Source organism: Nestor notabilis, unplaced genomic scaffold (genome assembly GCF_000696875.1).
Source record: "Nestor notabilis isolate BGI_N333 unplaced genomic scaffold, ASM69687v1 scaffold797, whole genome shotgun sequence".
NCBI lineage: Eukaryota > Metazoa > Chordata > Aves > Psittaciformes > Psittacidae > Nestor > Nestor notabilis.
Genome location: NW_009935864.1, coordinates 35,840 through 58,397, shown reverse-complemented (window position 1 = coordinate 58,397; position 22,558 = coordinate 35,840). Strand labels below are relative to the sequence as shown.

At 40.1% G+C, this 22,558-nt stretch overlaps 1 protein-coding gene across 1 annotated transcript in view; it reads left to right on the top strand.

Annotated features, from left to right (window-relative positions):
- Positions 1–2,399: 2,399 nt before the first annotated feature.
- The window catches only part of IMPG2 (interphotoreceptor matrix proteoglycan 2), a gene marked incomplete at its 5' end in the record, with an annotated part of 34,236 nt that continues 14,077 nt past the window's right edge, over positions 2,400–22,558 (top strand). Inside the window, 9 exons of the mRNA XM_010018019.1 lie at positions 2,400–2,431; positions 2,531–2,554; positions 11,150–11,196; positions 11,658–11,749; positions 14,764–14,925; positions 17,744–17,802; positions 19,197–19,214; positions 21,290–21,534; positions 22,147–22,229. Coding sequence (XP_010016321.1) covers positions 2,400–2,431; positions 2,531–2,554; positions 11,150–11,196; positions 11,658–11,749; positions 14,764–14,925; positions 17,744–17,802; positions 19,197–19,214; positions 21,290–21,534; positions 22,147–22,229 — 762 coding nt within the window. The remainder of the gene's footprint in view (positions 2,432–2,530; positions 2,555–11,149; positions 11,197–11,657; positions 11,750–14,763; positions 14,926–17,743; positions 17,803–19,196; positions 19,215–21,289; positions 21,535–22,146; positions 22,230–22,558) is intronic.

Genomic DNA, 22,558 nt, shown 5'->3' with positions numbered 1-22,558 from the left:
GTTGTAATTTATAGTTCATGCATTTTTTGATTGGTTTTGCAATAGCTTCACAGCATTATGTAGCAACCAAATGTAAGGGTGACATTCTGCCATTATTTCTCAAAGCTGTTGTTGAACCCAGTGGGAGATTTTGTCTGAGAATCCATGGTGAAAAGTCAGGTTATTTAAACAGTCATTTAAAGTATTTAATCTTTAAAGTTGTTTTATTTCACGAAAGATGTGATTTGCAATGAAGAGAGAGCAATCTGTCCTGAACTAGGTGACTTAAGGAATAAGACACCTTATTCCTTAATTTGAATGACTGCAGAGGCTGTCATTCAAAGCCAATCACACAGGTTTTACTAGTTTACTACGAAATTGGATGAGAACTTGTTGATTTGATGCCTTTTTTAAAAAAATGTAGATATGGGGACAGTATGTCATGTTTGTGGGCCTTGGCCATTGAAATAATAATTTGGCCTTTCAGGTGTGGTTCTTACAAATTATTCTTGTAATTTACTGAATAGAAGACTTGGAAATAGCAAGATATAGTGGCAAAGTCCTGGGATTCGGGCTGGGAAAGCTGGGTGTCACCAGCCCCTCAGCCTGCCCTGGAACAGAGCTTTGGCCAAGGCACCCCTCACTGGGGCATCTCAGTTTTCTTGCTCTATGAAATGATCAGGACTATGCTGACCTCTGCTGTCAATGGCCTTTGAGTACTAGCAAGTAAAGCTGCTGGGTACAGACTACCAGTTGGTATTAAAAGGATGTGTGGGGCCCCTTAATAACCAGGTTTGTTTTTAATAGCACCTACAAGCTGCCTTGACTGACTGAAGGAAGTCTCTTTCTCTAATGAACAAACACCTTTTATTATGTGGGCTACTACTTACATACAACTTTCCAAAAGCTTGTAGAAAGGGAATCAGGGAATCAGACTCTCCATTTCTTGCAGATCCCAGCACATTAAAGCTGAGTACAAGCACTGTATAAAGCTGTGTAATGATCCCTTAAAAAAACTACCCAAAGTCCAGAGAGTTCAATTGGTCCTGAGTTAGACTTTTCACTGTAGACTATCTAGTCTTGCTAGATTTTTTGTTTGCCACTTAAAACTGGTCTCACTGTGCCTTGTATGAAACACTATTAGTGTTTCATACTAGAGTATCTCCAAATACTTCATTTAGTGGGCTTGTACAATAAAGATTGTCAAAGGACATGCTGGAAAGCAAACTAACTGAAATAAGTATTTTAGCAAGCCCTCTTCAGGCTGACATCCGAGCTGCCTGCCATTCTAGCTGTCCACAGATGTCTCAGAAAGAAGAGAAAGGTAGTCATTGACATGGCTGCAAATCAATAAAGACTGAGCTTCTACACTTAGAAACACAGGTGAAAAGAATGAGCAAGCTAATGGGTCAAAAAGTCTCTTTGCCCCTCACCTTTCCTTCACAAAAACAGTCAATAGGGTAGCTTTGAGTGACAGACCTTAGGTCACTAAATAAATATGGGTGTTTTGGTGAGAAGTTTTCAAAGTGGAAATAGTGTGTATTAAGTAAATTGTAATTTAACTTCAAAGTAGATACTTGAGTTGATCTACTTTGGGTTGACTTTTTACTGAAAAATATATATGCATTGCTCATGTCAAGAAGGCCAGCCCAATAAAAACCCTCAAAACAACCCCTTTGCCCCCCAAACCAGAAAGAAACAGAAACTTTGTGGCTGGACAATAATCTTCTGTAAGTATTTTATATGCTGTTCACATTGATGGTGCAGCAGGATACAGCATTGCTTCTCAACAGCTATCATGCTGCAAACTGTTCAGGATCAACTCCAGTGCTTTTGGGGTTCCTCACAGAAACTCCCATGACTCCTCTCTAGAACCAATGGCACTGATACCATGAAAATTCTGATGAAAAACTGTGATCTGTGTAGCATTGCCTTAGCCTTTATACACCAGTAAATGAAAAATTTTCACCCCTGTCACTTGTATGACCATAATCAAAGTAATCAGACTAATGCTACTATGTTACTTTAAGATGTAACTGAACTTACAGAAAGATGGTTTTTAAATCTATGGGTGAATAGCAGAAGTAATGTTGAATCTCTTAAGATTGCTAGCCTCCCCTAAGGTGAGAGAACATTGTTCCTGCGGACCAATGCAGGAAAATGCAGAGTATATCCTGATAAACCTGGTGCTATTTACAGCATCTGTTGTTGGGTTTCAGTTGCATTTTGGAAATGTGGGACACATTTTCTTTTTAGCAGGGACATTTTAAATAAATTTTGAACTTAATAAATGAACATAGAACAAAGAAAAGAGAATTATTTTGGCACAGAGGAGAAAACAAAGTGATACAAGCTACATTTCAATTCCTTTCACTGTATGATGCTCAAATATACTTGGAATTTGTTTGTTTGTTTTCCAGAAAATGTCCTATACAAAGGAGGCAATGGGCAGGTGAGTATCTGTGTTTGTCTTGCATTTTAGCCTTTTAGTCTCACAACAGCAGGGCTGAGTTGTGACATTTTGTAACCTTTTCTGTCTTTTTCTTATCAGCTCCTGCACTGACTGGTCATGTAGGTAAGTGATTTTCCCTTATTAAAGGCTCCTGATTGGTCCTTTCTCCAGTTCTTGCTGCTGCTGGAGTTGATTTGTGCACTGAAAATGAACAAACCACCTTTGTGCAAAATGGCGTATAGAAAAGTATGGTGAAGAAATCCTGTGGTTCTTGCATGTGAATCTCTGACCTGGCATCCTTGGCATGCTCTAAATATCTCAGCCAATCTGGGGCTTGTACTTTTGCTTAAGTATGTCATCACCTTGTTGGCCACAGGGCACAGACGCTGGCTCTTTACCTGAAGAGGTTTAGTGGGCGAAATCTATTCTGGGAAGAGATGTGTCCTTAGTTACTTGTGTTAGTGTTCCGGTTATCCTGCGAACCTTTCCAGAGGCTTTAAGTTAGTCCTGGTCATCACTGCAAAGATAAAAAAGGGGAATTTTTTTTTAACACTTTAAAAAAAAACCCAAAACAACCTGTTGAGAGATGTACTCTAAAAAGAAGTGCATGGGAATTGGCTGCTGGGCTCCTCATATTTTTAACAAGGCAGTAAAAATGAAAACTAGTCTGAGTTGTGGCTTCTTTTTACCAAAGCAAACCTGAGCTTGACCTGTTATTATCATGTCTCTTTTGAACTGAAAAGAAAACAAGTCCCAGTTATTTTTATTCCATTCCTACTCAGAATTTAATCTGTTATTTTTAAGGCAATTCAAACCCAAATGACCTAGTGCTGAACTCATCTGAAAAACTGGCAGGTTCAATTCCCTGCTTTTACAGGCCACTTAAAGCTATGATAAATATGAGTAACTCATTTACTGAGAAGAGTAATCACTTAAAATAACCCAACTTCTCAAATTAGGTATCCTTATAATGATTTAATGACAACATTATTTATTAAATTCAACAACATGAGATGGTAAGGACAAAAGTGATTCCTGAGAGATTGGTTTCTCTCTGTCCTGTAGAGCTGAACGCTCCCCTGACACGGGCACTCCCCAAAGCCTCCAGGCCAACTGGGTAACATACATCTGGAACTTCCTCTGTTGAGAATGCAACGTTAGTCTAACCTTTATACGCTTTTCTTTTCAAAGAGGGATTAACTAAAAAAAAAAACAACCAAGCAAACCAAAACTTATCCTTGTAAGAATAGGACCCAGTCCTGTTCTTTCTCATTAGCAGCAGCCATTCTCTAGATAGACTGGCTTTTTACATAAATGGAACCACATCTTATTTATCAGAAAATGTGAATTCAGAGATACAGTTTCAGTGTTGAAGACTCTGAAAAAATTAATCTTTCTGAAGAAGCTTGAGTTTGAAAACCTACTGTATCCCTCTATGTGATCATTCAGGAAATCTAGTAAATGTAGAGATATGTGAGAGGAATTAAGAGTCAGCACTAATTAATCTAGAGTCACTGCATGCACTGCGCTAAATGACTTAGCAATGAAAAGAGCCCAAAATTTGATTGAAAGGTGGATAAGAGTGGTTATTGTTGTACTTGTAGAGAAGCCATCTTATCAAGTGCTTTGTTACAGGCATTAAAGGGACTCCAGTAGACAACTGGCAAACTTTATCCAACTCAATTCACTGTGGGGCTGTATTGCATCTCTCTCAAAAGTACACTGCTTTTATCCCAGTATATATTGCTTCAGATCGTTCATAGCTTTAGGATGGGATCTTTGTTGTCACTGCCAGTTTAAACTTTGTTTTTACTGTATCTTTTCCCCTAAAAGTTGTTGTTTGTCTTGTGCTTGGATATGATACTGTTTTATATCATAAAGAGTATGATACAAGACAGAAGCAGTGAGATAGAAATAGATTTACTCTGGCTAATGGAGCATTGGAAAGAAATTAATATAAATTTTTTTGGCAATATTAAAAATCCTGAAATTTTTCTAATAGTGTTCTGGACATCTTTTAGCATTCATTGTTTAAGATGTGAGGTTTGTAAGCCAGGGTCATATCAAATCAAAGGCATGATTGCCTGTCATGGGTAGATGTCTTATCTAACTTCAGACATCTTCCATCAAGAAGACTGAGTGAGCCATCTCAGTATTGCCGACAGCCAATGTTTATTAATTCATGAAAAAATATGCTAGAGCTCCCAGTGCACTTCAGAATAAAATTAAGACCTTTTTGAAGTGTTCTGTAAGTCAGAGTAGGTCTCAACCCAGGATCACCCCAATCCCTAAGGCACAGAGTGGGAAATCCAGCATCATTTTCTTCCTGCACAGAAGGAGATGTGAGTGAGGTTCTACATTTCCCAGGCAATGCTGTTTTTGCCTGCTGACCCACATGTGCAGAGAGAGGCTGGTCCAGAGCAGGGCATCTTCTGATTTCAATGTGAGTGTTCTGACACCCAGCTGTGCCATCTGTGTCAGAACCGGGAACTGTCCTGGATCTAGATGAGATGTTCAGGTGAGGCTCACACATTGTCATGAAAAGACAGGCTTCTCCAGAGGATGCCTCAAAGCAGGGGTCTAATAGGACTGCTCTGACTAGTCTTCTGATGAACTCCAGTTTCTGTGATGATTGTGCAGACGCAGTCATTTCAGTTTGGAGGCCAAGCACTAGACATTTTTCTCAGTCTGTTTTCTCACTGATGAGAACGCAGGATTTTGCAGCAGGTTCATTTTCTAAAGCATAGCCAAGGCACAAGAAACTAAAGGAGTTTTTTTTTTTTACGAGCTTTGACCAATCTTATTTTTTTACTGTGAAACAATTGTTTCTGTGAACTGATTTCTTAGTTTGGGGCTGATCTGGAATGCAAGACAGGCCCTTGATATCTGTTGGTCATTTTAACCACACTACCTTTCCAAATTAAAGCAAAGCTGTTTTGAAAGCTATGAACAGCTGTAGAGTTGAAGATGTGAGTTAATTTAATACATCTCATAATTCTACCTAGATATCAATCCTGTGTCTCTATCCAGAAAAAACTAGTTTCAGCTAGTTAAATGCTAGGATAGTTTTAGTGTAGCCTATGGGAACATGGCTTGTACTTGTGTAATTTACTTCCCAGAATAACTCGCAATCTGGCATTACTGACAGTTACATAACAGCAGGATGAAAGTTTGTTCCCGTAAGGCTACGCACATTCACACAGGTTAAATGCTCAGATAGCCTGGCCTTTTAAAGAAATAAGGATTAAACTAAGTACCACTGAGGAGTAAACCTCAAAGGAAAAGTAATATGTGGGAAATAATCCAGATGTGCTTAGAGCAGCCTAGTGGACAGCAGAGTTTTGCCCCAGTTGGAAGTGTGAGAGCACTACACCAGCTAAAGACTTTTAATGACTGCTTTATTCAGTAGACCACTGGGACTGTGCATAATGAATTTTGCTCTCTTAACATTGGTGTCTGTCTGGTGACAATACAACAGTCATTTTGTCTAATTGCTAGGAGATCAAAAGACAGATCTTAAGAATTAACTGAAGGCAAAGGAGTAGCACAAAACTGTTGCAGTAGAAAACTAAGAGCTTTTTTGTGCAACATGAGCATTAAAATAATAATGTTTAAGAAAAATAAGTGTTTGACATACATAGCAAATTAGACTTTAGGACATTCAGATTGATAAACAATGGTATCAATCATTGATAAACTGATGGATGTCCAGAGCATACAGTACAAATCTGAGGATGTTACCTCCTTCAGCCACAGAGTTGGGGTTGTGTTGAACTTTAAGGAGCAATGTATAGAAAAATGTAATTAATACCTTATAAAATTTAATTGCAGGGGTGAAATGGTATCACTGGTGCCCCATTTCACATATTTAGAGTGTTACTTCTCCTTAATAACAGAGTACGGCTGCACATAAAGAGCTTGTTTAGGCTGTACAGTTGCCTATGAGTCAATGGGACTTTGTATATGCTTTGGAGGACTGGAACCTTCCTGGCATGGCTGATGTCACACAGAAATACATACCATGGAGTTTGATAAGGGGGAATATAGGCTGCATTTGTGAGCTGTCTTTTCAGTGTTAACACATACAGGCTGTCTGTAAGCACTGTTTGCTTCAGATCAACTGGGCCTTGTCTTACGCCTGCCTAGATCCTGGCGTTTAACAGAGCTGCATGTTCTGAAAACAGTTGTTTCTGCCAAGGAAACATGGTGCAGTGTTGTCTGTTCTGCTGCTTAGACATCTGCTTGTGTACATTCCTTCCTGCCTCTCCGTACACATGTGTATGTTTTTATAGGTTGTTTATTGCTCAGCCAAGGTGGTCCAGGGTATCACTCATGCAGGCAGGACAATAGAAACTACATTTTGTGTGTATGTATGTGTCTCAAAATCACAATAAGCTCTTGCTGGAATATAGCCCGTCCACCTGAAGAATCTTGCTTGTGTAAGTATACTTAAAAATAAAGCCTGGCCCTTGATTAATCTTGGGGCCAAAAAAAAACCCCTTAGATTTTAAACGGTGTGACTGAAGGGGAATTAGAGTCTGTCTTTACCCTGACGAGCAATGTGTTCAGGCAAATCAGTATATACATAGTTATGTGCATTTTGAGTGACTTCCTTAGAGATACCTAGTACTTGTTTAGGAGATTAATTAAGTGGGCATTTGAAAAATTAAAATATTAAGGGGAAGTAGAATGCAAAAAGAAGTGGATGCAAAAAGAAAGCAAACCCCTCCGTTCTCGTAAAGCAATGAAATAACAACGTTGTTCGTAAAGGGACGTTGATTATAGCACAGATTCTTAATCCAGTATTTTTATCCTCCTGAGAAACAGCGGTAACTGTTAATGTGACCAAATTTGGTACTGACTGCTCTTGCTTGGTTAGACTGATTAGGGTTTTATGAGGTGTTATTTAAGCCCTTGGCTTTTAATTTTCAGCCAGCTGGAATCTTGTTGGAAAATGGGTTTGCTCTGGGAGACATGTATTTAAAAGCCCCTGTGTGCCAGTAAGAGTATAGTACCTTCCCTTGACAGAGAGCATGGCCTGTTGCTGGTTGAGGTGTGATGGGTAACTGACAGCAGCCTTACTCTCACCTTGCTTTTCAGCACGCCCATGGTGGCCCCATGGCCATGTGGTTGCCACCATGTAGCTCACCCAGCGCCTGCTGGCGTTACTAACTGAAGCATCCTGTTGGAGAGCTGCCACTCGTTTGAGTCGGTGACAGAGTCCTCTGGGACCTTTGAAACTTGGACATCTTTATTTTGCTACATCTATAACCAGTTATCTAATCTAGAAGTAGAGCTCTACTCCAGAAAGCTAATTTTAGGCTTTTCCATTTGCAAACCGCTCCTCTTTTGGAAGTGTGATTTAAACCGTCGCATTCTCTCTGTTTTTTCTTGTCTGCTTTGAGGATGTTTCCTTTAAGAACTCAAGCACCTTAGACCTGACCAACACAGCGGTGCCGTGTGCGGGCGCCCAGGGGCTGCAGCGCGGGGCTCCTGTGAGGAGACGCTGGGGCTGCCCCGAGCTGGGCGCAGCCGGTTCCAGCCGGATCCAACCGACCGACCCACCACGGGGCACGGCTGAGCCCTGCAGTCGTGGAGGCAGAGCCGCAGGAAAGCGTGTGTAGGAAAGGGCAAAAACACTGCCTGGGGAGAGGAGGGAACAGAAGGAATGAGAAATGGCAGGCAGGGAACGCTGATGTCCCAGGCAGAGCACGAGGAGGTGCTCCCTGCAGCCCAGGAGCACTCCCGCTGGAGCAGGAAGACATTTTCCTGCTGCCCCCGCAGAGCCCACACCGGGCAGGGCAGTCAGGAGTGACGCTGAGCCCGGGAAATGGCGGAGGAGAGGTGGTGCTACAAGGTTTGTCTGCTTCTCACTACCCAAACCTATTTAGGTATACAGTAAATTCATTTCACCGAAGCTGAGGATGTTTTGCCAGTGGAGGTAATCAGTAAGCAATCTTCCTGTCTTTATCTAGACCCAGAAGCTTTTTCAACTTATGTTCTCCCCCGTCCTGTAGAGAACGGGGGGACGTTTGACCCCTACCCTGTGGCCAACCCACCACAGAATTGGGTGCTCAATTCAGTTGCTCAGGTAGTCACTGAGGTCCTTTTGAGATGCCCCAAGTTACATCACACATTGGCAGAAGGCTGGCAGAGGTGACATGGGCTCCGTGGGTGCCATGCGCCTCCTGGGGCAGAGCTGAGGTCAGGAGTGCCTGGAGGCCAATCCAGGTGTACTGGGCACTGACCTGAGAGCAGCTGGACTGAGTCCTGTGAGTCAGGTTGAGCTCAGAGCCTGCCATAGCAAGTTCCTCACTGTCCCTTCTAAAGAAAAGGCTTAGCTCATGTTTATATGTGAGTTTGAGCACTTCAGCTGATCGGAACATTACAAATCCTGTAGCAGAGCTGTTTCACTGGATGTCACTTTGCATTCGTTTTGTGTTTCTATTCTGACCTTAGTTACATGGAACAGTTTGTAATAACTAAGATCGCGGGTTGTTTCATGTCTTCTGAAAAGTGGAATCGTATTTGCTTCTGAACAATCATTAGCCATGATGCACTAAAATGCTTTATTTACTGAGGTAATTTGGTGAGTCTCTGGTATATGTGTAATCTAATGCCTGTTGAAGTTGGTAAGAGTAATGCATCCTTGGAGTTAGGTGAATTTAATTGCAAAATATTTCATCTGACCAACTAATAATTAAGCAGTAGTTTTTATTTCAGTTCTAAGATGGTGAACGAGTAAGGAAACTAAATCCCTCCGGAATATAACCAGAACCCTTTTAATGTGGGTTTTTGTTGTGTTGGGTTTGTTTGTTGGGGGGTTTTTTGCAGAAAGAAGTTGAAGCATTTTGAATGAGTTTCTTATGACTTTATACATGTGACAGCAGTGGCAGAGAGAGTAAGAGAGGATATCTTGTCTAAATTATACTTGCTAGTGAAATTGGGCTTTCCAGTTTCCAAAATTATTCCAAGATTTACTGAGATTGCCAAAGAATCTGTAGAGAGTTACTTTACACTGTGCTGACTTAAAAGAGGTACCAGCGTCCACAAGATGGAAGCAGACACAAATAACTGTTCATTTCAAAGCGTGCATAGAGGTCACTAACTTTAGTTGTTCAAGAAAATACATGAAGGTACTGTTTAAACTCTTGATTAAGTTTTTTCTGCTTGGTTCATCTGGAGATTATCTTAACTTTTGCTAATATTTTGTAATTATTATGTAGATCTCACCCTGCCAGTTTAACATTCCCTGATCTTACTGTATTTTGGTATAGTTGGTATGCTGGCGTATGCAGGTATGCATACATACCATATATGTATATGTGGTATATTTTGGTATGTGCAGGACTAGCCTGTGCTAGGATAGGTGAAAAGTTTCTCGGCTCAAATTGAAAATTCATCAGATTTGCCTTCAAATCTGTTCATTGGCAAGCATTACGTGTATGTGAGAGGCAGGGGGAGAAACTGTTGGAGATGTTAACTCAGTGAAATTATTGTTGTGTCTGATTATATGCTTGTGTCCCAGTATCTTTAGTATGTAACTTTGGATTTGGTTGGCTGGCTGGTGCTGGAAACATTTGTGGTTTGGAGAGATAGAGACTGATAATATGTCCTGAAGGAGCAAAATACCCATCAACTTTCAGTGGAGTTTTGCGTGAGCACAGACTGCAGGACCTGTAATCTAGTATGTGAATCAAAAACTCAGACCTGGCAAGGCTAGGACCCATGGCTCACATGGTATCAGTGCTTGCATGTATTGCAGTGAAGATTCCTTGCTGCAGTGCTTATTTTATGGCACAAATATCACAACTGAAAAAAAGGAGTTACATTAGAAGTGAAAGAAATATCTCAGTGCAATGAACGTCAATGATTTCCTAAAGTCAGAAATAAAGTTTCTGTCCAGCACTTAAACTTGCAATCTTACAGATTGGGCTGTATATATTAAAAATATGGCAAACTTGAAAAACATTTCTTCATCATTTAGGAAAGACTTGTTTCTGTCAGAGCGTGCCTCCCACTCTTGGTAACTTGACAGTTGCTCAGGGCTTACAGAATTGGCACCAAGGAGCTTGCGTTTACTGTAAGAGCCATGTCAAAGCTGTTAGTTGTTCTTCAGGCTGACAGTCTTCATCTGATTCTTATCTGAAATGTTTTTCTTTTTCACATTTGGCCTCGAGTTGTGTTATGTGTGTGTGAATGCAATAATTGGATTGGGAAACTGATGCCTTTTGAAGATTTCTAAATAAGCAGAGTAAAAGTCACGATGAAAAGAACCCATCTTCTTGCAGTGATTTCAGTACAGTTGTGATGTTAAAATACTGGAGAGTATTTTAAAACCTGAGCATTTTATAGAATATTACGGGTTATCTTTGAATTTTATTTTGGTCTTTGCATTTGCTTCCTTTTACAGACCTGCAAGAGGCAAAATGTATTTTTGGGTGGGATTCCAAGTCAGTTGGAATATAAGGCAGTTAGCAATCCAGAGAGGCACACTGTTGTGTGATGCAAGTGACCCAGTATCTAAGTTGCAAAAGATAACTGAAATATTGTAAAGTCTAATTTTAATGAGGTTATCGGGAAAGTAGTACCATGACAAATTTCTTCTGCAGACATGCTTTTATGGGTGGCAACAGAATCACAAATAAATCAAAACCTAACAAATCCATCTCCGCATGTCCAACTTCAATTTCTGATTGTATTTTTCTTTAGCAGTAGTGGGACCCCAACTCCAGCTTCGGATGCTGATGTTACTACACTGAGAGGTCAGTTTTCACCTAACTCCTGTCAAGGATGATTCTGAATTACTAGAAAATTGAGGAATTCAATTTAGTTTGGATTTCAGAAAAAGCTGTGAATTTTTGCAGCTCAGATAATGCTGTTTGTGATCTGGAGATCAAGTTATATGCTGAAATTTTATTATTGTATGAATCATGAAAATCCTACTTGAGAAATTAGTTCTTTGAACTTTTTACTGCACTTAACTTCATGTTCCCAAAAATATATCTGCTTAGACAGAACACTAGCATTTTATTCCAGTTAGTGTATTTGATACTTTCCCTCAGGCTCTTCATGTGTTTCCCATGTCGTTTCTGTCATGATGTTGGGAATAGGATTCAGGTTTTACTGTTGGGTTATGCCTGCTGAAATGCTCCTGTGTGTATCTACATGTACACAGGTATAGAAAACAACCAACCAAAATAATACTGTTTCCTTTCAAACTCAGACGCAGCTGCCAATGTTTCTCCCCCTCATGAGATCTCTATTGAAAGTCCTGTGGCTGGTACCATCCATGAGATTGAAGATACAGACACAAATGTGAGTGGCTTGTTTGGGGTTTTTTTTTGGTTCAGCATTCTGTTGACTTTTCTAAATAATACTGTTTGTGGTCATTTGCATTTCCTACTTAAAGGTGTTGTAAGCATAGCATGTTAACACAAATCAAGATTTCATAAAAACAGGGCATGAACTTCAGAAAGTTTTAAAATAGTTTCCTGTGTAGGTATTTTTCATTTGCCAGAGGCTTTGCAATGCCACTTCCCCAACAGTGACAGGGAGCAGACCAGTTGTGCTAGCAGCTGAGGATTTTGCTAGTGACACAGGAACGTCTAGGGCTTCTTAGAGCTCCGAGAAGAATGCAAAGCATTATTATTCCTATGGAAACACAACACACCTTAAATTGCTGTAGCAGTGTTTCGAGGTTCCATGTGGTACAGTTGTGTAGGACAGCAGAGCGGTGGCCTGAATAGCCTTGAAGATTCCTCCTGATTCTTGCTCCTTTTCGTCTGCTGACATAGATGAAGTTTTATTTTTCATCTTACAGTCACCCTTACCTTGATATTCAAACAACCTCCTGACACACGGAAGCCCACAGCAGCTGCTTAAAATGTCTCTGTAGAAGCAAGCTGGCTTCCAGGAGTGTTGACCACCACATAGGTCCCAGGGAAGTACTTGTTTCCACGGAACAGCTTCTCTGGATTAAATTTAAGCCCAAACTCTAGATCCAACTGCAGTATTCATAGGCCTACATGACTGAAAAAAATTTTGCAAACCAGTGGTATGAACCAGCTGGCTTTTGTTTTCTTACAAACTTGAAACTCTTGGTGGATTACAGAGAAGGTTACAAAGTTGTACATGCTGCATGTAAGTAGGAGCTGATTTATGGTACTGGGTTTAACTGTGCACTGTTCTGTTACCTACTATGGCCATGAAACAAAGCTGGGCCAAACCATACTTTCTTCTAGAGCTTTCACGGCTGACTGTGGAGCTCTGATATTGTGTGTCTAAGAATAAATACTGAATATGAAACAGGCAGACAGCTTTTGGCTCGAGTCCAGCATCTGACTTTATATTATGTACCAAGAACGCTTGTGGTTTGGTCCCATGAACACCTCTATTCTTTTTCAAAACAGAGCTGCCTGAATTATTGCTGCCTGGGCAGAGAATGGGACCACTCAGTAAATCAGAAAGAAACCAGAGTCAGATTGCTGCTGCTACTACTCTATAGAGTTACATCACACCTCATCATTGCTCCATGCAGCCAAAATACGTAGCAGATTCCAAGACCAAGAGTGAGCAAAGCTCATCTTCAGCACTCAGATGTTGACTGTACTTTTGGTTTTGGAGGACTGATAAATGATTGAAACTACATGGCATTGCAAACAGCTGTATAGTAGCAGCACATATATGCTGGCTAAGTATATATCTCTCAAATGCTAAGTAGCTGTAAGTAGTGTACCAGTCATTATGGTTCTTAACAAAGTTATCTAATAAAAAAGAGATGGAGGGGAGGAAGAGAATTTAACTAAACTTTTTAGAGGGTCCTTAAACAATGTAAAAGCCACTCACTAGTGGCAGAGAAACTTTCTGGAGAAAGGTTTTTCCATTTCCTGTGCCATACATAACACAAGCTGCAGTTTTGCTAAAAAGGTCTGGTTTGTTGGCTTTTTTCCTTTTTAATGGGGAAAAGGTAATAACTGCATGTAAATAGCCAAAGACACTTGGCTATTTGGCTAAAATTAACTTAAGCCAGCCTTGGCTTCCCTCCCCCACAAATAGCAATTTTTTGTTTTAGAACAAAACCATGAAAAAAGATCTGGTTTTCCTCATGTCTTTTAGTATACCACAAGGAATACTATGCTGGTTGTAAAACACTAGGGAACTAAGCAGAAAGTACTCTTCCTGTGTTGCTCATTCAAATAAGATTAAAACTTGGAATTCACTGCTGCCGATGTCAGGCGTGATAGCTGCATGCTTCCCTAATGCATTGGGCAGCTGCTGCTGCAGGGCTTCTTGGGCAACTGTTGACCCACCAGTTGAAGCCCATCACTTTTACCTCAGCAGAGGTCCCAGCAGATCTGCCAGTGCCTGTTGTCTATATCCTTCACTTGCTGAGGTTGAACAACATAGGGCGTTGTTCTAAATGTAGAACTTTGCAAAGGTAACTTGTCTTCCATGTGGAATAGTAAGTAGGAGCCTTGTCATAAATCAATAAATTTGGAGTAAATCAATCAATTTCTGACTGATTCACTGTTAATGTCTGCATAATTGCACTTTAAACTGCCTCATGAACATCTCGCACAACTAGATTTCTGTTTGTAGCTGAGGTCAACCAGATGCCCTGGCACTGGAGTAAAGATGTGCAAATGGAAAATAGAATTATCTGTAATACGCGAATTCTCAAAGAATGGTCTTGCTTTGTAGATTGTATCATTAGTTGCTGCTTCTGTCCCTAAGGCTTCATTAGCACTCCGTTATAGTGTAAGGCAAACAGGTGAGCATGCGGGGCTTTGGACTGAGGTTTTCTCAAGTCATTAAGTACCATGACCATCAGCGCAGCCCACCAGTAGTGTCCTGAGGTGTTCCTGTCCATACAGCATTTTATCGAGAAGGCTCAGCTTTTCTGCCTCATCATGAGCCAGAGAAACCTCCCGGTCTGCAGTAGCTGGAGAAGTTTAAGGCCCACATAAGAAAGATGTTTGGACCGAAGCTTGGGAATATAGTGTGCTGTTGACAGATGGCAGACCTTATGTACATATACATATCATAGATCAATCACAGGTTGAAAATAGCAGATTTGAAAGGACCTCAGGATCATATTGGTACAACCTTTCTAGGCAAGGCATGACCTAGACTAGATGTCGCAGCACACTGTCCAGCTGATCTAGGGATGCTTTTTACATGGAATAAATCCAGGACAGGTAGGAATCTGGTCTCTGGTGAGTTATGAGGATGTATTTCTTGGGAGGGGGAGAGGGGAGGAAGGCAAAACAACAACAAAAATAAAGGCATTAAATGACCTTTTGTTTTCTCCCGTCTTTCTTCCCTTCCAGATCAATAATGAGATAAAGAAGCAGGATGGGAAGCTAGTGAGATCTGTAACTGAGCAGATGATTGAGTTCAGCATTGTGATTGTTGGTGCGAAGTATAGTGAGGAGCTGAAGGACCCAACTGCTTTGAGGCGTCAACTGCTCTCGGAACAAATCATTTCACAGGTGATTACCTTCCCTGGCTTCCTTTTTCTTCTTGCTGGCTCTTCAAAGCAGTAGTAGCACTTGTGTGAGGAATGCCTTTTTCTCAGGGACTCTGCAAAACTACCTTAGGGCTTTGGTTGCCTGAGGCAGGCTGGAAAACATTCACCCACCATGAGAATACACTGCTCTGTCTGACATGCTGTCTTTTTGGAGTAGCAGAGTGCCATACATTGTGTGTAGCCAATGACCAATACCAGTCACCAAAGACCAATTACTCTAGTTTTCCTTTTCTGTTTCTCATGAACTAGCCTGCTATAATTTTTGCAGATAAAAGAAGTAAAAGAATGATCTTGGGAGGATAAGCACATTATGCTAAACCCCTGAACCAGGATATACTCTAAACAGGACCTTTCTGAGGGACTGCTTTCTCCTTCCCATTTTCTGATTTCTTTGATTTACTTTGTCTCATGTTAGCAAAATAATAATAAATGAAAAACATTTCCACTTACTTCAATCCTTTTAAAGACATATTTCTACCAGGGCTAACTTTGGCTTTACCATCCTTTCAAAAATGTTCAGTACCTCTCCCTGTCAGTACTACTGCAGTAGAGCTTTCAAACTCACAAGTAAGTGACAAGATTCTTGTTTGCCTTTTGATGCAACTTCATTAGTTCTTAAAGTTGTAGGACTTGAAAATCTTAAATTTTAAAAATACATCTAACATCACTCTAGTGACTAATCTGTCAGGAGTTTATTTCTGTGCTTTCTAACCTTATTGTCCAGCTTGAATACTTACACAATGTAATTGGTTTGAAACCGGGGAGTGAAAAAGATAATTTGAGGGTCTTCGCAAACCAGACTGCCTGACCTCTCAAATGGCAGGACATGAACTGACTGCAGCACAGCATTAACATGGAGGGCAGGGTGAAGATGTACAAGTCCACCAGCATCTGCTTGTGTGGGCATGCTCTGGGCCTTCTACAGAAGCTGAGCACTGAAATGGGATACAGGACATCTTAACCATTACAGAGCTTCCAGAGTTAGGACTCTGGCATCAGTCTAGAGAATCTGTCTATGCAGAGTAGGTGATAGATGGGGAAATCAGGAGAAGTAGCAAACAGCAGAACTCATTTCTGTTCAGGAGTGACATTTCTTCAAATGAATCACTCTGCACTGCAGTGAGATGCTTTCTGAAATTTAGGCTGCCAAGACAACTCTTGCTCCTTATTTATGCCCAGAATTAGCAGTGCATGTGAGCACATTTTAAAATCCTCCAGCCAGTTCTTGAAACACATCCTTAAATCCTAGTGGAGTCAGTGGCAGTGATCCATAGATTAGACTGTTAGGCACCTACTTAAAGAGAAAATACATATGTGCTTATACATATATATACACATATTTGCATGATTTATTAAAACTTGATTTCAAGTTAATTTGAATTAAATTTTAATGTTTTAATTACAAATAAAAGTTACTGGCCCACCAATATACAAATGCATATTTAAAGTATGATCATACTGCTGTCTCCTAACTTTCCTCTCCCTGTTGTTTCCAATATATTTTTTATTTTGTCTATAATGATAGTAATTTTATACCATCGGTTTCTAGGGGCAGAGTTTGTTTTTCCTTTCTCTTGAGAGAGGCATCCAGGTTGCCATACAGCAGCACACCATGAGGTTTATCTTTTCTCTAGCTTTGCTCCCTTCTTAGTCCCATTTAGTTGGGGTTCTCTGTTGAATCCCTTTTACTGGGGCTAAACCTGTGCCAGATCATAGGCCAGATGGGAAAGAGATGTACTCTTCACTGCAGCCAAAAAGCATCACCACAACTGTCAGAAGTTGCTAGCATAGGCTAGACATCTTAATTTTCCTAGTTGTGTGGCCAAGTAGCAATGCTGTAGAGTGTGTGTGTAAGAAATGTCAGATGGGACAGAGGCCACCTGGCACAAGGATGTTCCACTCCTTTGATCCCTTGCCTGGTTTTCTCTGTGCTTGGATGAAGAAGGTCCTGAAAAAAAAGTCAGCAAGCACTTCAATTGATTAAGTCTCACTAGAGAGTTTAAAAATAGAGAGGGAGATTGGGGAGGGGAAGAAGAATTTGAGGAGTAAAAAATAATCCTTAGCTGGCAAGGAATTTCTGGGAGGGAGACAAACCAAACCCAAACCACCATGGTCCTTTAATATTCTATTTCTTGTTTTTTTGTTTCGTATAACACAGCTGACTATTTGAACTAGACCTGGATGTGCTGCCATTTTGCTGCCCCCACTTGCCTTTTTTGAGTAGCACTGCCAATCACTCCTCATTCCATTGTATATTCAGGGCAATGAAGATGAGCTGTGTTTTGCACTATGTAATGCATTAGTGGCTCTTTGGAGTCCAGGAGGTCCCTGTTCCTACAGTGGCCACTGCCCCTCTTGTTTCAGTTGCTGAGGTCCAAAGCATTTTCCTACATTCTTTTTAATCCAGAGAGATTTGGGAGGTAATGGAAACCTTTTGGGCAGAAAAAAGTTTGTGTTGCATAGATAAGAGGAAAAATATCTTCTGCTATGGGCAGTGCAGATCCCTGCAGAGTCTGTTTGGATTTCCCCCTCTTTGAATGTTTCTGTACAGTTCTTAGGGCACGCTGGATGCTGTTCTTAACACTTATCCTTTTCTAATAATGAAACAATGTCACCAAAACTCTTCTTCCATAAGGAAATAGAAAATACTCAACTGTTTTTCTCCTATTAGATGTAATAGCTCAGATACATTTTTAGAAAATGTTGAAAATACTTACTGATTTCTCACTAGATGAGTAGGAGGAATTCTGTGTTAATTTTTTCTTTTTTCCTCAAAATAGATGGAAAGCGTATTTGAAGGACTACCTGGATACAAAACCATTCGTATTCTGGATTACAGGTAAAAAGATACTGATTCATACATGGTAATTGAAATTGGTCATATCTGATGGTGTGATGTGCTAGTACCACACTTGGGAGAATGGCAGGCATGTCTGTGGGAATTCCTAGGATGTCTGAACCAAAGGACAAGTGCTTTCATATTTGGTACCTCTCTGTACAGAGGTCAAAACAGAAATACAGAACTGTATGTAAATGTCATCATCTCTTTTTTGCTCCTGGCATCCACCAGGGGATCTCCAATGATATGCTTGCATTGACTTTAAGACAAGGCATTCTTATTCAACATTCTAGCCTAAAATTAATAGAGATATTTTCTAATTTAAAATCAGCATCTGATACTTCTTCAGTATTGCTGACATGTCCTAGTATTAAACAAGGAAAAACAAAGAAACCTTTTGGGGAAAATGTGTATTTAATTTTTTTTGCCAACTTCTTAATGTTAATATGGGATGACTCTGAAAGTTGGTATTTGAGATATGTAAAGATCTTTCTCTCCTTGATCAAACCATAAGTGAATGAATAATCTGTCAAATTATATGCAATGTTTTAACTCTCTTTATTAATACATTTTTATGTATTTTAAGTCTAGTTTCCTCAAATCAGTTAGTGCTTTGGAATGACATTTTAATTCAGGGAAAAGGAGCATCCTACATATTATGTGTCAAACATCCAATGTCTGAGTTTTGGGGTACCTGGATCACAAGTTCTGATTTTTCTTGAATGGCCTGGATATAACTTTCAGAATCTAATGAGACTGTTTATTAGCTAGTCTAAATTGTGTGTTCTTTTGAGACTGTAAGCTGTGTTTCTTAGAACTTACTGGCTGTAATATCCTACCTGGTAAACATGCAGGTTACAGAGCAGCCATGGTGAGGATGGTTTTACTGTTGGAACCCTAGGCTGTGTTCAGTTTCCAGCCTGGAAGATAGCAAAACCTTTTGTTCTGGTATCTGCAGTCTAATACATCTGCAAGCTCGTGGTTCATTTGAGAAGACAAATAAAAGGTTTATATTTCTGCAAAGTACTAGAGCTCTGTGCTCTGCTCTGCATGTCAAAAAACCCCATGTTTGTGAACTAAACCTTCAGGTAGGGTTAGTGAGCCTTGATTTTCTTGGTGCTGACAGCCATTTAACTGCATTATTTGCAGTAAGTTGAGATGGCTCTGCTCTGCTGATTCCTTGTGATCAACAGGAAATAGTTCAGTAAAGCACAACAGTTTGGTATACAGCAGAGTAATTGTTCAACTTACAACTATTTTGCTGTGTTCTTTTTAAAATTTGCGTTCCCTGTAGAACAGCAAAGCAAATTTGTTTGAGTTAGAAGACTTAAAGGGAATTGTAACATTGATTTAACAGGTTTTGCTGTTGTGTTTTGTTTTGTGTCTATATTCAGCTCTCCTGAGGAGGACAGGTAAAGACAACTTTTTTATAGATACTGTTGCAATACAGATGAAAAAACATGTTTAGCTGGAGGATACATGTTTGGGGATTTGTAGTTTATTTGGCTCTAGAGCAAGATAGTTATGCAGCATAAACATGATGTGAGGCGCTTCTACCAGAAACTGCAAGTAACTGATTTGTTTTGATTATGGATTAACCCAATTTGCTTAGTTAAGTCCTAATCATTAAAAACAAAAAAACAAACAAACAAACAAAAAAAACCACAAAAAACCCCAACCAACAAAAAAACCCAAACCAACCCAACAAAAAAAAATACTTGGGGAAAATCTTCCTAAACACAAGTCAGCTACAGGGCTAACCTGGGTGTAGGAGTCTTCTGTGAAGAGAACAAAATTGCTTAACGATGACTGAAGGAAGGTCTTTATAGTCTGTAGGAAAGTCTTGACTAGATACTGGATTATTATTGTTATAGAAATTACAGTAGATAGGAAAGCCACGGTTCTCCAGGAAAGGCAGTTGGATCAGCTACTACACATCTTTGCAGTAGCTTTATAAACATTCCTTACAGAAAATGGGATCAGTCTGGACTTGTTTTTGTCAGATGTATGCAGGTTAAGCATCCAAAATTTTTCCTCCTTTAGGATTTTAAAAATTCACAGGACAGAAAATGAACTGCAGCCTATAACTTACCAGATGTATTGTTTTGTGTGTTTCTCTGCAAAGGCATAACTGTTTTCCACACACAGGTTACAAAGAATGAACATTTTAATTTTAGAACATAGGTTAGAAGACACAAATGTCTTCACAAACAATAGCAACTTAAAGCCATCCTCTACTACTCTACTGCAGGCTAAGATGCATGCAACTATTCACAAAGGCTGTGTTCCAAGCGCCAGATGTTTTAGCCTTTTCCAGACAGATGATGGTGTCACAGTTATTAGTTAGGAATTATTAACTGCAACTGACAGCACAGTTGTATTAGATCTAAAGGTTACTTTTGAGGAGCATACTATATACCATCTTCGCTCTGCCTTTTCACTACTGCTTCCTTTTTATTTCCTCTGCTGACACTGAGTGCCCATGGTGAGCCTGTGGTAGGCTCATCTCAATGACAGAGCCAGTAGCAAAACTCCAGAAGGCTCCTAGTTTTAGTCAGTGTGTTTGCTGACTATGTCTCCATTGTATCTGATGCTGGGGCTGTACAGACTTCTCTGAACAGAGCCATTATTTTAACAATCCAGACCAGCTCTGTGGAATGAGGAAAACCTGTCTTTGGAGCACATTTTTCTAACACTTCATAGATTACTTCATTTTCTTGCTGTGCCCTGTGTAAAGACAAAATATGTTATATTTTCTAAAACTCCCTCGCGCTTTTGCCCACTGTGTGGTAAATCAGATTGCTGCCTACACTGCACTGCACTGCATATGTGGAAAAGACCATCCAGACATACTCAGGAAAAGAAAATTAAGCAAGTGGGGGAGCTAAGCTGCAAACAGATGCAACACTTGAAGAATAAATGATCAAATGAGTCTAGAAAAATGTTCCCAATTATAAGCTGTATTAAGTACCATTTTGTTGCTATTAAAGACATGATGTCAAGCAGATTGACACTGCATAGTGACAGTGATCAGGGCTCCCTCTTGCTACTGTAGATTACTACTATATACAGCCTATTTTTCCTGGCTATTTTCATACCTCAGACCCATTCCCATCACTGGCATGATCTTAAAATCATCACTCACACTGCTGCATGCTGGTGGGCCCGTTAATAATGCTCCAGAAACCAACACTGTGGTCTGCTTGTGTTCTGTCTACCATTCACTAGTAGAAACAAACACAGGGCTGGAACCAGACCATATGTCAGGTTCTGGTAGTCTTTTCTTGAGAACTTTGCAGTGGTGGAAAACACAAGCAGCCAAACACAGGTGTGAAGAAGTAATTTTTATTAAGAATCCTTTAAAGCAATATATTTTATATTAAAAAAGGTACTGACATAGAGTCTTAGGAAAAAAAAATCAGTGTTTGCTATACGTTGGAAAACCTTGCATCTCTCATCTGTTCTCTTTCTCTTTGTACAACTGAAGTGGGGTGGAAGTTCACTTTGCTGTTACGTTTGATGGAAAAGCCATCAGCAACGCCACCTGGGACCTGATTAACCTTCATTCCAACAAGGTGGAGGATAACTCCTTTATGGACATAGAGGATAATCCAACAGTTGTGTACACCATCAGTGATTTCCAAGATTATATTGCTGAAATCCTCCAGAAAAATGCCTTGCTTGGGAATACTTCCTTGTCTTTAGACCCTCACTCTCTCCAGCTTACTAATGGTTTGTATTATTTATGATGCATTGGTGGGCCACACATCTGAATTTTTATAAAATAAATCTCAGATGAGTGAATTATGCAGCTGCCCTCTGAATAATTAAAAAGAAGCAATAAAAACAACTGTGTTGCAGCTTGTTTTGTTCTGATCTTAACCAGGGCAAGTCACTGGCAGGGGTATTTAATTCTTATTCCATTAGATTAGCTTTTTTTCCTTTGACGCTGAATTTTGTGGTATGAAATTTCAGTAGTGCTTCCAAAAAATTAACAGGAATAGAAGGGGAAATGTGGTTCACATGATGCATGTTGCACCAAGATGACCTTCAGCTTAGTAGCCTTGAGCAGCACAAGGAAATACTTGGTTTACTGTTGAATACTCACCAATCCTGCTAGGGGTGATGGAGGGGTGCTGTTCACCCTTATGTTCTCATAACTACTCTGTACTTCCTGTTAGTGAGCTGGGGGCATTTCCAGAAATGAAATCTCACTAGAAAACAGTTTGAAAAGATTTTACTCATGAATCTAAGATGGGGGAAGGTTTTTCAGTTAGTCTTCCAAAACAGCTTCCTCACGCTGTTACTGCAGCCTTTATATCCCAAGTATTTTTATTTCCACAGTGAAAGAAATACTACACCCTCTACCAGAAGACCCATCCTGGATTACTGAGCATTCCGTTGTGCTGGAGCGCCCAGAGTTCGATGTAAGTATGGTTCTGAGGAGTGGCCTTTGGACACATTTGAACAAGTGAACTCAGCAAGGCGGAACTACAGTCAGCACCCAGAGTTTCTCTATCCTGTTGTTCATGCAGAATACATGGTAATGAAAGCACACCTTATACTGGAGTAAAACCTCTGGTGAAATCTCTCATCTGATAATTTGCTATCTGTTGCACAACAGTTTTCTGTTAGCATCTTATATTACATGACAGTACTGTGTTCCCAGCTGTAGAGCAGGCCTTGCTTCTTATATTTGGACTGTAAATTGCTCTAAAGACATGATTCTTCCCACAACACTACCTTTCTTTGGAAA